A 17804-nucleotide genomic window follows, 5' to 3' on the forward strand; every position below is an offset into this window, starting at 1 on the left:
AGTAAAGTTAGTTTATTAAAAATACAAGAAATATATTAAGTAATGAATAATTAAATATGGACAACTTCAGGAACTGAAAAAGCACAAACTGTCATCTTCTTCTACTAAACTTACTGGTTGTAAGATTAGAACAGTTCGGAATCAATGAATGAAATCTTCGGTAGTATTTTCCCAGTTTTCCCCAAACATAAGATTTAGAAGTTTTTGATATCAGCAATCTTTTTTTTTTGAAATTGGGTGAGATAGAGGAACATTAGGGATCATAAACTTTAAGCGGACTTTCCATTAAAACACCGTTTGAATGGGGATATGAAGACTTATGTATCATCTTCAAAGCGGACTCCAATATATTCTATATTTAATTTTATCGTTTTATTTAAAGATAATGCGGAACTTCTTAAACGGGAGACTTGTTTCGTAAAATTCATGAATGAAATGACAAGTAAACTCACGTTGCTATAGTAACTAAGTAAGTAGCATTTAGCGTTTTCCTCGCCTACTATAATTAAAAATTTTTATTTTAATCTTTAATATTTTCAAATTGAAGAATAACGCTTATTTTCTGCAGATACATCATGCGTGCGATACATCATTGGAAAGCTAAAAATATGCTCTTTTCAATAACATCATAATCAACTATAGTTTGTATTTAAAAAAATACAACTTTATGTTATATCTCAAAAATTATCAGCTATGTTTCACTCAAAAAAGTGCCTGTAGAATGTATTAACCACATTTCTCTAATTTGAAAAATAAACGAAATATGAGCATTTTTTGAAATCGCTAAAATTTGACTTTTCGGCTATAACTTAAAAACAAAAGAAGATAGAGATTTGTTCTTTGCGGAATTGGATTAGTCTCGAAAAAAGAGACCGGGACATGGCACCTACTTTTTTCGTATCTTTTATAGTTTCTGAGATAGCCTATAATAGTAGAGTTTTGTTTAAAAAGTCGTAACAATAACTCGTCATTAAATGGCTTTAAAATATTGGTAATGTCATCAAATATCTCTATGAATAGAAGAAGGTTTAAAATATCTTAGGTATATTATAAAATAATAATAATGTTTGATATAATCCTTTTATTTATTTCTATTCAAAGAATACATTGTGTCGTCTAAATTCAATATCATTAAATGGATATAATACACTTTGCCCAGAATAATTTATAAATGTTAAATATTGTTTGTAATATACAAAAGTGTCGTTTACAAATGGCATAGAAAAGAAAGCGGCCTTAAAGGTATGTAGTATACTTCCCAGAAGTAAATAAATAATTTAAGTTAATCATCTAAAAGTTTACAAATTACGCTGTTATTACAAAAATCAATTAAAAATACAAAGTTATACAAGACAGTTAACCGTCATTTTCTGGACAAACTGCATAATTTTAACGGTATTAAATATAATACATCTGCAAAAGGCTTACTTATCATTAATACAACTGACAATCGCAGCTTTTTTAAGTCTATGTTTAGTTTCTTTAGAATTACAAATCTTCCTTACGATAACTTCTAAAAGTATTGACAAATATATTTATAATTCTTTTTTTTTTCTTTATTCAGACAAACGATTTCTTATTTTTCACTTTTTTACGATACAATAATAAACTTTTTTTATTAAAATGCATTTATGGAATGTTAAAAACCATTTGTCGCGATCGTGTTTTATTTTTTATTTAAAATTTCGAACGAACAATCGGAGTTACGACGTTATATGCACAAAAGGCGTTTTTAGGCGAACATCCAGTTCGGTGAAAAACCGGAATCAAATGTTTTCTTTTATTAAAATGTATTTTATAAATTGTGTATGTTATGTCTCGTGTCGGTACATTTTTTATTTAAATTTTTGCAAATGTCTCTTAAACTTACTTAAAAACTAATAACTATTTCATTTTTTTTTATTAATCTATTCGGTATATAATTATGGTTTCTTTTAAAAAATTGGCAGCAGCCTTACGATATAAATTAAAAACAAAATCCTCGCGTGACTTCACCTTAAACATGTTCAGTCTATCGCGGGGCACCGTCGCATAGGAAGAAGCTTTTATTACTGTTTCATTATAAATCTACTAAATATGACCTTTTAAATATAATCTCTCGTATCATTAGTATTTTTTGGTTTTGTATAAAATTATTATATATATACTTTTCGAGTAAAATACAGCGGATCTATTCGTTCCATTAAAAAGAGATCTATTTAAATTAAAAAATTATTATAAAAAGAAATGAATTATCCGACGAACTACTGGGAACTAAAAACTAATACGTGTGCCAAATATATACGAATTTAAATATTATCATATAACTTGACTAGGTATTATTAAAATTATATCTACAACTTTTTACATGTAGTTTGTCATCATAAATATATTTATGTATATTTTATATGATCTACGTACACAATAGTTTATTGGAATAGTTAAAAGTGTTAATGGGAGGGGAAGTTTAAATTTAAAAGGAAAAGGAAACTTAAAAATAATGTACATTATATAGAGTGGCTTCTTAAAAATTGAAGAATTTGAAGATATCATAACATGTTTATTTTTTATTACTTTTATTTTATTATTAATGGGTTAGGTTGTAGATGATTTGAAGATTTATTTTTCTGCGTATGATTTTAGGCATTCAATTCTTCATTTTACTGAAATATCAAACAAAAAACATTTTAATTCAATCAAATTTTGCTTATTAAGTTTAGATAAGTTTATTGGGTTGGGTTTGAGATAAATTTATATCATTTATTAGGGTTGGAAAAAATTTTGGGCAAAATTTTCTTAACTCCTTTCTTGATGTCCTGATTCTTGATATAAATTATGAAATTTTAAAACTATATTAGGGGTCTCATTCGATTCGTACAAGCATCTAGCAGCTACTATTTAAATGTTTAACATTTATAACTATCTTTCAGCTGATACCAATATCTTTGTATACTGTTGTGTACTGTTGGTGTGGGACTTTTGGCGTATACATGGGAGTTTTGAAGGGGATAGTTTATCTTGTTATCTTACTTCGATCTAAAAGTTTCAGCAAAAATATAAAAAATGTCATGTTTCAGCAAGGATTGAATTTTTAATGTCGGTTGATTATGGTGAATATCTTCTATATATCTCTCTTTAGGTAGAAGAAACTAATGGCAAGTCTCCTCATTTAAGTGCCATTTCTAGTTCTTCAAGATTTAAAATCCCAAAAATGTCTGCATAACATGTTAAGTAAATAATCGAGCTATATAATATCAAATAGTTACAGGTCACTACTTCAAACAATTCTTATTTTGATGTTAATTCAAAAATGTTTATGTAAAATAAAAATTTGCTTAAAACTTTTTGAAGCAATGTTCTGCCAATGTTTGCAAAAATGGAAAATTTAATGTCAAGTCATCTCCAGTTTTCTGTCTTCTTAATTTGGCGAACTGCAGATAAAATTATCAAGGTTGGCAGTTCTTTGAAAGATATAAGAAGTCTTCATTTTCGTAAGTACTTACAAAAAACACATCATGTGTCCACTATATTATTCGCCTAACATTCATCTAACCCCATTTCTATTTTCATTAGGAGTTGTCATATAACTTAAGATTAGATCAACATTTGCTGAGTCATCCCTTAATATCGAAGGTAAAAATTGCACTCGTTGAATCTGGGCAACATCCAAAGCACAATGCATAACTAAAGTATACCGCCACAAATCAACATGTACAACACAAGATTGCTAGAAAGAGGGACTTTTAATAGTTGATTAGAAATATTTATGTTAGAATTGTTGGAATATAGTTAAGTATAAATTGTTGAGTATAGTTGTTGGAGAAGTTCACCAACATGTTTTTTAATCCTCAGATTAGCGTCCAAATAAATATAAAAATTAGTAGATATCAATAATATTAATAGATAGCTTAACTTATGAGTTGACTTAAACGAGGTTATTCATAGAAAACTTAGAAGCAGTAATTGATGACTAATAAAAGAAGTAATATTTCAAGATTGAGATTTAATTTCTATGTGGGTACAACTTAATGATGTAGATTAGGTGTAATATGGAGGTCTCCCATATCTCAGATATAATAAGGTCTTAATGCCATAAAGTATCCTACAATATAATAGACTGTGGTCGACTAAGGCAGATAATTTATCAAAATTTACCGCTATATATGTCAAACCAGTCAACTAAGATAATGATATTGTGGAATTTTTAATAAGTGACGAAAACCATAAAAGAAGACCTTGTTCGGAATGATGTCCAACCAGAACCAAGAACTTCCATGTGCAATTAAGTTTGCGTTGATCAACTGTCAGAAGAATTTTAGTCTTAGTCTTGCATATTATGTATTCATAAAAATTTATAGTTTATTCCCATTACTGCCAATGAAATATCAGTTAAAGACACATGAGAGGTTTTATGTTCATAGTTATTACATTATAGTAATGGCAAATAGTCACAGAAAACTTTATTTTATTGGCGTGTATATCAAGATAATCGGATGATGCGCAAGCGAGCTATTAAGGTATCTTTACAAATTTTATATATTTGGTGGAAAAATCTAAAATGGTAATCTTTGTATCAAACAGCAATGAAAAACTTTGCATGAAAGCTGCAAAGTCGAAAAGTTTACATATGTGAAATCTAAAAATATCTAATAATAATTACAATGGCCTTAACATATATTTTGATTTCTTCTATACACCAGAATACCAATAGTAATTATAATAGTGGCAAAGAAGAAATTGTAATGTATTAGACGTGAATAGTACAGATGAAGAATGCTATGTAGATTTAGATTTAGATTTTGATGGCCAATGTAATGTTTTTAAAAAGTCCATATGGCTCATCTGTTAATTCATATATTGCGTTCCAAGCGTTCAAAGACAATTCAAAAATGAATCTTTTGAACTTTGGTAATAAATTGAGAGTGCAGTTAATAACTGCTGAAATCGTTATAAAGCGAACACTTTAACTAGAAGACCCACTTTCTGATACAGAAGATAATAAGCAAAACTGTTTGCATCACACAAATAAAATACAAAAACTGTTGAAGTTGAATTAAAGTAATGATAGCTATTGTTTAAATTATCAGAAATGTTAATATGTAACTTCTAAATAATCTTTTATAGAGAATTGTAACATTTATTGCGGATAATCTGTGTTAATTTTCATGTGGTTTCAGATCTGTTGAGATTTTGATGAAGAGTCATGGTTAAATTTCCTAGAGATAACTGCTTAAAGAACAACCAATTTTATGTTTACGACGATTCTTACGTCTGATTTGAATTAGCCATATTAAAAAGTGAACAAAGAGCATAGAATAGAAAACATATCTAATATGCTCAAGAATTCTATTGAAATTTTATTATCATCAAAGAAAATTTTGCGAAATTTGTGAATCATATTGATGATTTGGGTACACTACTAATATTACCGATTTGATACCCTCTGCAACTGCTTATTTATAAAGGCTAGGATCCGTAAATCCTAATGAAATTCTTAAGATAACCAGCTAAAATTAAACGATTAGAAATGTTTGAAAATTTAAATCCAACCTCATATTGTTTGAATAAAGACTTTAGTCAAATTCATACATTAGACTAAATAAAAGATTTAATCCACTTTTAATCCGCATCCAAGTATTGTATCTAATAGCAACTGTGAAAACTTTGATACACAAAAATTATTAATTAATGGCATTAGTGGCATTTCAAAATTTGGATGTGTCTCAATCATAAAACTTTTTAAGTAAATGGAACAATTTTGTCTAAATCTCAAGAACGTTAAGAAAATTTGAACCTGCATTAAACTTGCTTCTTTGAAAATTTTTGATTATAACAGTTAGGATGAAATAATTGAAGAAACAAGATATGCTACGCAGACGATGCGTCTTAATCTTTAAAGACGAAGTAAAGATAATTGTTTAAATTCGAGAAAATGGCCGAGAAGTATAATATGAAAATCTCAGTGTAGATAACGCAGTTCCTAACAATAGTCAAAGAACCAAGGAAGTGAAAACTGGCGGTTGCAATCGTAATATAGATCAGGACAATAGGGACCTGAAAAAAGATGGTGAGGATCTATAAGATGTTTGTAAACCGGTTATGACATCCGTCATTGAAACAAGGGCGGATAACACCATAATCAAAAGGCTTCTTCGAACCATAAAGATGAAAATCGCTTGAGCAACTATGGCTATTCTTTGCTGGACTGTATAAGAAGCTGTGGGGTGCAGAGAGGAAATCACATGGGATTAGAGCTGGAGTTCAACGACCCAGTCGAGACAGTCAACTGCTGAAAAAAGATATGGCCGGGCTGTATTACAAAAGAAGAAACAAGAAGAAGCACACATTGCCCATTTTTGTACACTCAAGGTTCAATTATTTCAATGGGGCGATTACATTATTTTAAATTGTGGTCATTTTTTCACTTTATTTGCCAATAAATAGTTGTTCGCCATATTACTTTTTTCTTTTTATTTTGATTCGTGAGACTTAAATTTTTTACGTTAAGATTCTCCAATAGTAAGAGATGAAACTATTAATAATAAGATGTATTTATATGAATGTATGGTTCATATCAGAATCTAGGTCTTCATTAATGCTCGTAATGTTACCTTTCAAATCTTCAATTCATAGTACCTTTAAAAAATAGCAGCATCTTGAAGTATAATTTACATTCCTTTCCATATCTGTCTTTTAAATCCATTTATTTTAAGTTTTTCAACCAAAATTAATGCACAATACCATGATAGGAATTTTAGTGTATGGTATATATTAATTGATTTGGGATCATTTTCAAAAAGTTTACTTTAAGTTGAAAATGAAGAAATGGTCTGCAAGACGCTGACCAACATCGCGAATCATTTTTGGACAAAATGGAAGATTCCTAACCTCTCTGCTGGTATTGATGTACCGAAAATTCAAGCTATTAATTGTGGGATAATCTATTGTAGGTGTCAATTATAGATTTATCGTTGTGGACTTGGGAATATTCAGCAAAGAAAGTGCTGGTGACATATTTTCTAGAATCAATGTGAGAATAGAAAAGGCAGAGAAAATTTCAATTCAGTTTTACCAAAAACTATTATAATTGTGGGTATTTTATCGTACAAATAACGTTTGTTATAAAAATTAATTCAAGTAATTCTTAACTGATCTTCTTCATGGTTAACTTAGCATTCAGTAAGTTTTGTTTTCACGTATTATTGTACATGACTATTGCAATTTTAATCATGGTTAAAATAAGTATTAATTACAGAGATATCAATAAATTTGTCTAGTTATAAAACCCATTTCTAATTGATTCATGCCATATCATACTCGTTTAAATCTTCAAATTTGAAATTAAAAACTAATAAATAAAATAAAAAGTCGTAAACCAAGTTATGACTCTTTTTCCTTCACTATTTTTAGAACCACTCTATAATTAATGATTAAACAAAAAAAAATCTTAAATGTACTATATTTATTTTGGTTGGTTTTATTTTGCGATTTTCGTGATTTTTTCTATTTACACTCGAATGAGATCAACGAAAATCACAATTCTCTTTGGAATAACCAAATTATCATTATCATTAAAAACTATAATTATTACTTAAAACACTTAAAAGATAAATTATAAAAGTAAAAAAAGAGAGCATTCAAAAATCTTAGATAATAATAATAATAATAAAAAATAATTAATTAATTAAAAAAAAAATTAAATTTAAGGAGATGCGCAAGAAACGTCATTTGAAAAAGTGTGGAAAAATCTTATACGTTACAATTTATAATTACTATATCAAAAATTGTCGCGTCCACGGAATAAGAAATTTAAGTCAAAAATTAATTGACGGAATTTGATGAAGCAACAAATTTATTTTCTTTTTTTTCATTTTATCGTCCATTTTTAACCAGAAGTTTTGTACTGTTTCCAAAAACTTACTCAGCACTGAATTTTCATAGTCGTTTTCTTTTTTATTGTTTTCTTTTTTTATTTTCAGTTTATAAAATCCTTTTTAGTTCGCTTTTTTCTTTGTTTTTGGACATTTAAATATTGAATCAGTCTTATATACATTTCTATAACACGGTTCATTCATCATCATAACTTTTTTTTTCATTAATTTAGTTAAAAGCCTAAACATTCAGATTATTAGAAAAGTGTGTGTGTGTGTGTTGTGTTTGTGTGTACAAAATCGAATTTCGTGTCATCATCATTATCATTACAATTTAATTAAACGTCGTCGTCGTAGCGGTATCTTGATACATGTGCACTTAACTTTTAAGACATTTTGAATTTTATTTTATTGCGTTCTTTTTTGATATTTATATATAGATCGTTTTGTTTGCGGGGAGCGAACGAACACGAGGAGGAAAAAGGGCATGTATCAAAATACACCTAGCTTTGGTAATTTTTTTTAGTAGTTTTTCTTCTCAATAAAATATGGAGATATATCATCGATAACAAAGACTCAGTGGAACAATATATCATAACGTTATGGCTAAAGGATATCATATATTTCTAATCACAATGTTTTGCTAACTCATAACAATCTATCGATTTTATTTCTTGATTTTTTTTTTCATTTTTTAATTCTTGTTTACACGGACTTCCTTATCTAACACACCCATAAGAAGCACTTATTATTTGAAATACTTAAAAAATCCTATTTTTAATATGTATATATTTATAATTATGTATATATTTATATTTTTGTTTTATAAAGATATTTTTTTAAAGGAAATTTCTTTTGTGATTAATTATTTTTTCCATTTCAACGATATAACAGATTATTGAATGATATTTACATTTTAGATTAATTATTTTTTTGTTGTATTTTTTCTGGGATAGTTAATTTAACACAAAGTAATTGAAATTTAAAATAAGTTTATTGAAATAGACTAGAAACATCTATTATACAGTTGAATGATACCTATTGGAAATCACAAAATTTAATTTACCCATAAAAAAGTAATCTTTATTTTATTAACGAAGTAACCATCGTTACTTTTTTGGAGTTATTTATAATTTATGTATCCATTTTTTTCCATTCAAGTATGTATTGTATCTAAAAATTCGCCCTACCACTTCTACATTAGCGCACCCTACACTTCTTTTGTTACTCTCCCTATATTTATCTCAAAAGTGATCATCATCAATCCATCAATCAAATTTAAATCATTTCTTAACGCTTCAGTTACAATTGAAAGTCCGTTTTTAAAAGGTAAAACACGTTTTCGTAAATACTCGCATTATTTTTAATAAAGGTAACATCCAAAAATAATAGTTGTGTGGCGGGTGACACTCATCGCAAATAGATGACGAAGACGTCCTGTTGGTTCCGTCGTCCGAACTATGCGCGATAGATGTAAGAGGCGGTTCGTGGCGGTGTGGGCGACGGCGACGAGGAGGGCGGCGATGGCGAGCTCGAGGAACCGCTGCTGGTGGGTAGAGCACTGTGCCCGGACCGCGGGGGTCGCGGCCTGCCGAGGCTGCGGGCGCCGACGACGCCACCCTCCTCACTGTTTTCTCAGAGGTACACCTTCTTCACGCTGCGGGTAGTCGCAAACCCATCTCCTCGCCTGTAATTATCACCCTGAAAATTACGTATCGTGCAGAAAACTTACATTAATTTCTACGACTTTTATTACAAGCAAGCATCTACTACAATTTTTGAGTATTGCTACGTCTAACACTTATTTTAAGCACCAAAAACATTCTGCAATCAAAAAATAATAAAATAATAATGAATGCAAAATAAGCTTGGAGATTGAATAAGTTGTAAAATTACTACAAAAGATAGAAGAAAATAAAAGATAAGTGATAGTGTTTACTGATCCATGGTTTCAGTTTTTTGACCAGAAGTCGCATAACTGCACAATTGAGTAAATATTTTCGAATCCCACATTTTAGTAGCAGACGAAGTATTCTGGTAGTAAAAAAATTCAGGATTCTTATGCTGATAGATAATATTATTATGATTTTATATCATCTGCGGTATTTGTTGTAAAATATTATGAACTTTCTTAACACTGAAACTATACTACTTTTTCTTGAATCCATTACAACCTTACCTTCATAATCACCTTAAATCTAACAACATTTATTTGCTACGTAGAAAGCAAAGAAAATTGTTCAAAACGTCAAAATGTACGAAAAATTGATAAAGGATAGCACCATGTGCGAAAATGGTTCAAAATGAATCCAAATACTTCATCAACGATAACTTAGCTGCAATCGATTCATCAAATTTAAAGGCGAACACAATTAAGATCAATATGTCTAGAAACGACTATGTGCAAGCTGATAGAAGTACCAATAAGAGATAAATTTATAAGGGAGATAGATAACAGACATGCTTAACCAAGCATAGCATAGTTTCAGAAAAAGGTGAATGTATCGTAGAAGAAATAAAAAAACTTGAAAAAAACTGAAAAAATTAAACTTTCGAAAGATAAATAAGAGCCCCAAATGATCGAGTTTTTGAAATAACCAATAGTGTGCCTCAGAGACACATACTGGGATTTATGCTGTGAATGGAATTTAGTATAAGCATGGTAGCCTATGTTGATGATTTTGCATTGATCATAAAGAGTAAAAACATAATATTGTGACAACTAGTGACAATTCAATCGACAACTACCTTTCTTTAATTATAATTCTAGTTTATCACTATCTATTCATAAATGTATGTTTTTCTTTTGTAAAGGTTTTCTGACGATTTTTACTGATAACGGGCAGGGCCCGAAACCTGGTATAGAAAAATAAATTAAACATATACATCATCTCAGTATAATTTTATTCAAAATCTACTGAATAATAATAGAGGTCGAAATGCAGAAAACTGAACTGGCAATGCTTTCAGGTAGGACATAGCTTCCAATGGTGACTGTCAAGATAGATGAACAGGGCATAGAACGTTCACCTATGTTGAAATGTATAGGGTGGTCCATTTAACGTGAGACAAGCGATTATCTCGAAAACGGTTCATTTTGCATAAAAATTTTAATCAATTTCAAAAACATTTTCCTACCCGCTTCGATACATTGTCTTTAGTTCTTAATTCTTAGAATACTATTTAAGAATGCTCAACGAAAAAAAATCCAGAAGAGGTACATCGGGTAACCTGGCTCGTCGGAAATACCTTTGGAAAGAGGTCTAAAAGGTCTCAGTTTGATAATAGGGTAACGCATAAAACACAAGAGTATGTGGAACTGCTTATGTCGGCATTTTCAAAACATCGGTTTCAGAGACTTAATTGGTTGAATTATTTTAAAATATAACAGGTAAAACTGAATTTGCATAAAAACTGCTTGGCAACTAATTCTGAATTCATTCCATCGTTTTACATTAAGGCAAAGTGTTTAAACTAAGTCGTTAAATCATGGATACTCTAAGTGTGGCAGAAAAAGTCGAAATGATTTTTATTTATAGAGCTTTGTATCGAGAACGTTTTCCTGGTCGAAATACGCCTTCGAGAAGTACCTTTTACAGAGTTGTGAATGATTTCACTAACACTGGAAATGTGGAACCAAGAAAAAGAATTCGGCGAGCAACAGTAACAACGGAAGAAAAGGAAATTGCGGTATTAGCTAGCGTTGAGGTAAATTCTCAAGTTAGCACTCGACGACTTGCAATTGACGCCGGAATATCGAAGACCAGTATTTTAAGAATATTAAAGCGCAACAAGTATCACCCATACCACATTGCATTGCATCTACAGGTTTATGGAGGGGATTTTGAAAATCGATTAATATTTTGTCAATGGGCACAAGAACGAATGCGGTTGGACGTCAATTTCTTTGGTAACGTGCTATTCTCGGATGAATCTACTTTTACAAACAAAGGACAAGTCAATAGACATAACATGCACTATTGAAGCGTTGAAAATCCGAGATGGTTGCGTGAAGTAGAACATCAACGACCTTGGTCGGTTAATGTTTGGTGTGGCATAATTGGTGATAAATTGATCGGTCCATACTTTATTGACGGTATGCTGAATGGGGAGAAGTACCGAAATTTTTTAGATGACGTCTTACCAACGTTACTTGTAGATTTGAGCAGGGAAGAAAGACAAAATATGTGGGTGCATAATGAAGGGTATCCAGCACATATTTCACATATTGCACGTGAAGCTTTAGATCGGAATTATGCTAGACGATGGATTGGAAGGGGAGGTCCAATTTCCTGGCTTGCCAGATCACCTGATTTAACATCTCTTGATTTTTTTAGTGGGGCGTCCTTAAGGATAATGTTTATCGCGAAGCACCGACTACGCCAGAAAACATGAAAGAGCGGGTAAGAAATGCATGCAGAAATAGTAGCCAAGAAAACCTTTTAAGATGTAAAGAAAGTTTTAGTAGAAGGGTTAATAAATGTATTGAAGTGGGTGGGGAAATATTTGAACATTTATTATAAATTTTATACTTGTTGATTAATATGTAGTATAGTTTAATCATTTTTTTATAAATAAACAATATTTAAAACTATTTGAATAAAAGAATTATTTAGATTTTGTCTACAAAAGATGTTTCGTACTGGCAACAACGTACACGGTAATTTTTTTTTAAATTATTTTACTTTTATCCATATAGATAAAAGATAGATTCAGATTTTGCAATCAAAAACATAAGGTGCCATTTAAAAAATTGGTCGTGATCTTCATATGACCTTGAAAATAAGGTCAAGGTCAAAAATGTTATCGTTATATGGTTTCCCCCTTATATTGGACCTAATATAGAAGGTCCAATAAAACCTTCTAGCAACAGCTGACATCTACGGCATTAAAACAAATTAAGCGCTGTATTATGAAACTGGCCAGAGAAATGACATCGGCAAATTACACGGTGGCAGCGACGAGGTTTAAATAATATACTTGTCATTGATACATATACTTGCTAATGAAAGTTAAGTTATCCCTGAATGTGGCGCAAATGGTGCAAGTATGAAGGAACCTAATATGTGAGTGATAAGCAAGATGGAGCAGTGTTGTTGAATAGCAATTGGACTTGTTTGAGGACATGATATGAAAAACCAAAGGCAAGATTATAGCGGCAGCTGATTCCAACGCAAAGGCGACCGAATGGAGCCCAAACAGGACGTACTCAAGATGATCAGAAATACATAATCCATAACGGCCTCAAACATAACGATCACCGTTAAAGATACAAATCACAAAAATCATAAACTATTGAAGCGTCATCTTTTCCCTTACATATATTATTAATCTTGTGTAAAGTTTCGTTTTTGTAACCCTTCATTTGACAATGATCTGATTTTTTGTCAGAAGATCATGTAATGTAACATAATATATGTTAGTTCATTTTTGTGTTAACAATTTGTCAATATATTGTTTAAACAATATATTGTTGCTTACATAGAGTATTACCCCTATCTGAGAATACTCCTATGTTTCTCTATGTTACTTTTATGTAAGAGTAAAGTTTTTATATTTTCCAGACATTTTCAAATGATGAGCGTCAAGTATAACATTTAAATATGTCTTGGTAGGATTATTTATATATTTTGATATTATAATGAAACTGCAACATTTTTCTTTAAAGTGGTGTATGAAGCATGTTGGGTAAGATCATGAAAATATTCATATGTAGTATGACGAGTAGTCAATGATAGATTGTGAAGGTAATACTGGCAGGTCTGGCAGCTCTTTATAAAATAAAGAGAAGATAATTTGTTGGATATTTTCTCTGGTTAAATCACTTTCTTAATTGATACATACTCAATCGCGTTCATGTCCCCGAACTGTTACCCCTGCATATTTAATCATGTTCTGGGATAGTGATGTGTTCTCTCAAAATCCTATCCTGAACACAATTCTCTAACATGTTTGTCAATGGCAAGCAATTTAAATGTCAATTGTTACTGTAACAGAACATTTGAAGCAATTATTCAAAACTTTGTCGCTTGGGACTCAACTTCAAACTCGAACAGGAAACCTCAAATTCCCTAATATAGTTAAGTAGTCTCATGTCAACACTGTGAATATTTAGTAAGAATAATTAAAATTTATCTTTCAGTAACAAATATTTGATATAACTTAGAAAGTTACTGGAGAAAAGATGAAAAAATTAAAATTAATTTGGGTGAGGTTGGTAGTGCATAGATACGACGTGGCAACAATTATATAAATAAAAGTAAAATTTGGGTGACATATAAATCTATATAAGAATTAGGAGGATCACATAGGAAGGTTTTGTATCTTATTATTCTGAACAACTTAAAACCTTTATCGTTCCATATTTAGTTTCTTAATAAAAAATGGAGACAGGAGCGAGATTAGTTACACAAATAAGAAATACACGAGTTGATGTAGCCTATCGACACAAGCCGGACCTGCACTAAGTATCAGATAGAAGTAAAAACTCCACAAACATCAAACAAGAACAATTCGGAAGTAAGGTGAAATCTGAAAAAACTAACATTAGATTTGTAACGCCGAATTAAATAAGAAGCATTGTAAAGTTGCATTTACAAAGAGAGTAGAGACCAAAAGTTAGCCCAGATAATGTTTAGAATGATTTATGAATTACTTCCTACGGTAAGTGGACAGATCAGAAATGATAAGTAAACCAAGAAGTCCGAAGAACTATTAGGAATTTGCAAACAAAGAAGAAATATTGGTGATATTAACAAACGATATCATATCAATTCACACCAGTCGGGTCAAATATCAGGATTTAAATGTTTCAGAAAGATTATAATAGATTAAGGTAACAGCTCACAAAATAGAGTTGTCGTGCTTCGAGGAAATCGCATAAACATATTATCACCAACGAGAATCTAAAGGATATGCACAGTATTCATTTGGATAAACGTTAAAAAATGACGTCATATTTTAAAAGAACAATAGTAGTACGGAAAGTTACGCCTAATTTTGGGCATATATTGCGAGGTGTCATTTTATAGGTCAAGTTAGTTCTACAACTAAATGTAATGTTTCACCGATTCTAAGTAAAAGCCTGAGGCGTTGAGTTTCAATCATCCTGGACATATCGAGAAATTTAATGAAATTCCACTACGAAGTTTCGAGTTGAACTTCATTAGAAGTCCTGTTTCTGTGACACTTTTCAAATTAGGATTAAGAGTTATTCAAATTTCTACCATGATGGATTAAAATCATTTATATAATATTTGTTATATTTAATGTTTGAATAAGAGAAATATATGAATGTTACTCAAATTATTTATTCTTGTCTTATTCTAATAAATATTTGATTTAATTTTCATTAAATTGGGTATATCAAGTCGTAGCTAAAAACTTGAAATAACTAGCTAAAGTGAAGGCAAAAACAAATGATGAAAAGAAATAAACGTACAGCTTGACTATAACTTTTAAAGTTACTTTAGTAAAGGTCATGTTAGCCGGTTGTTTAGGAATTCTACTTTAACACTGGTCGAAAAAATTTTAGTTTATTGACTATATATTTTCATCTAGTTATTGATAGCAAACATTATTGCAGAACTCCGTCTGCAGCACCGGAGGGTGGATTGAGTAAGTAGCTTGATGATGCTGTTGCTGGTCCAAAGCCCGGATAAAAGAGAAGTGTCTGTCAGGGATGTTAGTAATCTACCCATACATTGCTTACAAAACTAATGTAATGCCTCGAAATAGGACTGATAATATGGTGACGATACCGGCAGGAGAATTAAACATGGGATAAGAAATATAGAATATAAGAACATTAAATGGTAGAGATCAGGAAATCAAAAAAGAGCTGCAGGATAAAAATATAGAAATATGTGCATTGCAGGAAACGATGCTAAAAGTCAAATGTGGGATGGCGATTAGCTTTTGATATACAGTGGAGTAGAAAGGAATATTACAGCAAAAGAGGGCGTGAGACTAATGTTTCATGGAAGAGCAACTCAAAATATCCAGGGTATATCCAATTGTAAATAAATACGATCTAGAAAATTGCAAACCGGAGGACGTCAGAATAAAATTATGCGAAAAACTACAGGAAATAGTTGATACAGTACCAGGAGACGAAGTGGTTATTACATTTGGCAATTTTAATGCACAAGTAGGGAAAATGGTAATACCTGGAATAAAGCAGAGATTTAACAAACATGTAGCGAACGAGAATAGCGAATCTTTAGTAAATTTCTGCTCACAAAACAAATATTGGATAAATAACACTTTCTTTAAACATAGAGATGAGCACAAATATTAGATTTCAAACTACACGTTCAATTATAGATTACCTCTTGACGAATAGAGATTCACAAATACTAGATATAAGACTTGTCTTGGGGAAAACCAAATAACAACACTATAATGTATGCTATACAGCGTGTCCCGTATCTTCCGCATCAGAGCATTATACGGTTGTAGGATACATTATTCTGAAGCGATCTTTCTAATAAAATTTTTTCGAAATGTTTATAATAACCGCACGGGAACTGTTTAAAGGAACTGTTTTTCGTCCAATCAGCAGATCGCAAATCAGACTCAGGTAATCGGTGCCACCCTCGGCCGGTCCGCTGCGCCGATGATAACTCGTTTCCCACGTGTACTCACCAATAAATTCGTCATGGAAAGAGAAATAAACTTTTTCGATTAATCAAAGTTGTCCGTTATTGGTCGTCGTTAAACAGTTCCCGTGCGGTTATTATAAACATTTCGAAAAAATTTTATTAGAAAGATCGCTTCAGAATAATGTATTCTACAACCGTATAATGCTCTGATGCGGAAGATACGGGACACGCTGTATAATGTATAGAATAGAATAAATGCAAGATGAATGGATAAGGAATTTTTACCAGACAAGAGTGGAGTATAAAATAAACAAAAATTCTGTGGTAGGAAAGGACGACATAGAAAGTAATTGGAGAAAGGCCAAGAACAATATCATAGAGGTAGCAGAGAAAGCAATTGGGGAGTACATAATACAGTCCCTAATCTCAACTCTTGGAAGAACGTTAAATAAGCAGATGGAAGCTGCTTTATACCCTTAGTATCTTCAAGCATGGTATAAGAAGATTTAGAGAGAAGGTATTCAACAAAAGCTTTCCTTTTTCAAAATATATAACAATAAGAAATTTGAAGCAAGTTTAAAAAATTTAAGGTAAAAATTGAACTGACAACCCTAACGTGAAGAAAACCCCGATTAAATCTCCAATACTAATAAAAGAGGATTGTTCCGTTTCTAGAGAAGAGCAAGAAGCACAAGGCAGAAAAGAATCCAAAATTAGAGTTAAACGCATTTAAAAATGTTTATATTCCACTCCTATACAAAAATTAAAACAAAGCATTAACAACCAAAATAAGTATTCGTAGAATGATCTCACAATGATTTTGCCTCTCTAGTACGACGTTTTTTGAAAAACAAGAATCTTCGCCGAAAACGCTTCTTATTTTAGATAACGCGCTTGAGCCAAATGACAATTTGGCTCACAATTTGGCGGATGAAATCTCGGATCGACCACAACAATACATACTTCTCCATCCGTGAAGCACTACGCACCAAATGACAATTTAGCTTCAAGAAACGGGAAACGCTTTTTTTTCTTAAGGGGTTATTTCGGTCTAGAATCTCGATTTTTTAGATATCTTCATTAGTTTTTTATGCAAAACTGTTTAAGGTTATTTATACCAGAGTATGTCCATATTAGTACTAATTATGTACATATTAGTGCACGTATTGACCACCTATATGAAGTGTTTTTAATTCTTTATGTTTCAAAATACATCTTTTACAACACATCATTTTTCACGGTAACCATGATTACGGCCGTTCTGCTCATCCAAAATTTATAATCTAATGACAATGACTAATGACCTTCTTAAAATATACACTTCTAGCTATCGTGTGAAGTAGAATAAACA

The 17804-nt window shown here is 30.9% G+C and overlaps 1 protein-coding gene across 3 annotated transcripts in view; it reads right to left on the reverse strand.

Annotated features, from left to right (window-relative positions):
* Positions 1 to 1066: 1066 nt before the first annotated feature.
* LOC111416763 (semaphorin 1a) overlaps positions 1067 to 17804 on the reverse strand; it is a 511810-nt gene continuing 495072 nt past the window's right edge. The window contains exon 11 of one of the 3 annotated variants that reach the window (XM_023048857.2): positions 1067 to 2642. In XM_023048857.2, the coding sequence (XP_022904625.1) occupies positions 2640 to 2642 (3 nt within the window). In that variant the 3' untranslated portion in view covers positions 1067 to 2639. Of the gene's footprint in view, positions 9552 to 17804 lie in introns of all 3 variants that reach the window. The other 2 variants (XM_023048856.2, XM_023048855.2) reach the window with 2 other exon arrangements.

The sequence above is a fragment of the Onthophagus taurus genome, chromosome 7 (genome assembly GCF_036711975.1).
Source record: "Onthophagus taurus isolate NC chromosome 7, IU_Otau_3.0, whole genome shotgun sequence".
Classification (NCBI taxonomy): domain Eukaryota; kingdom Metazoa; phylum Arthropoda; class Insecta; order Coleoptera; family Scarabaeidae; genus Onthophagus; species Onthophagus taurus.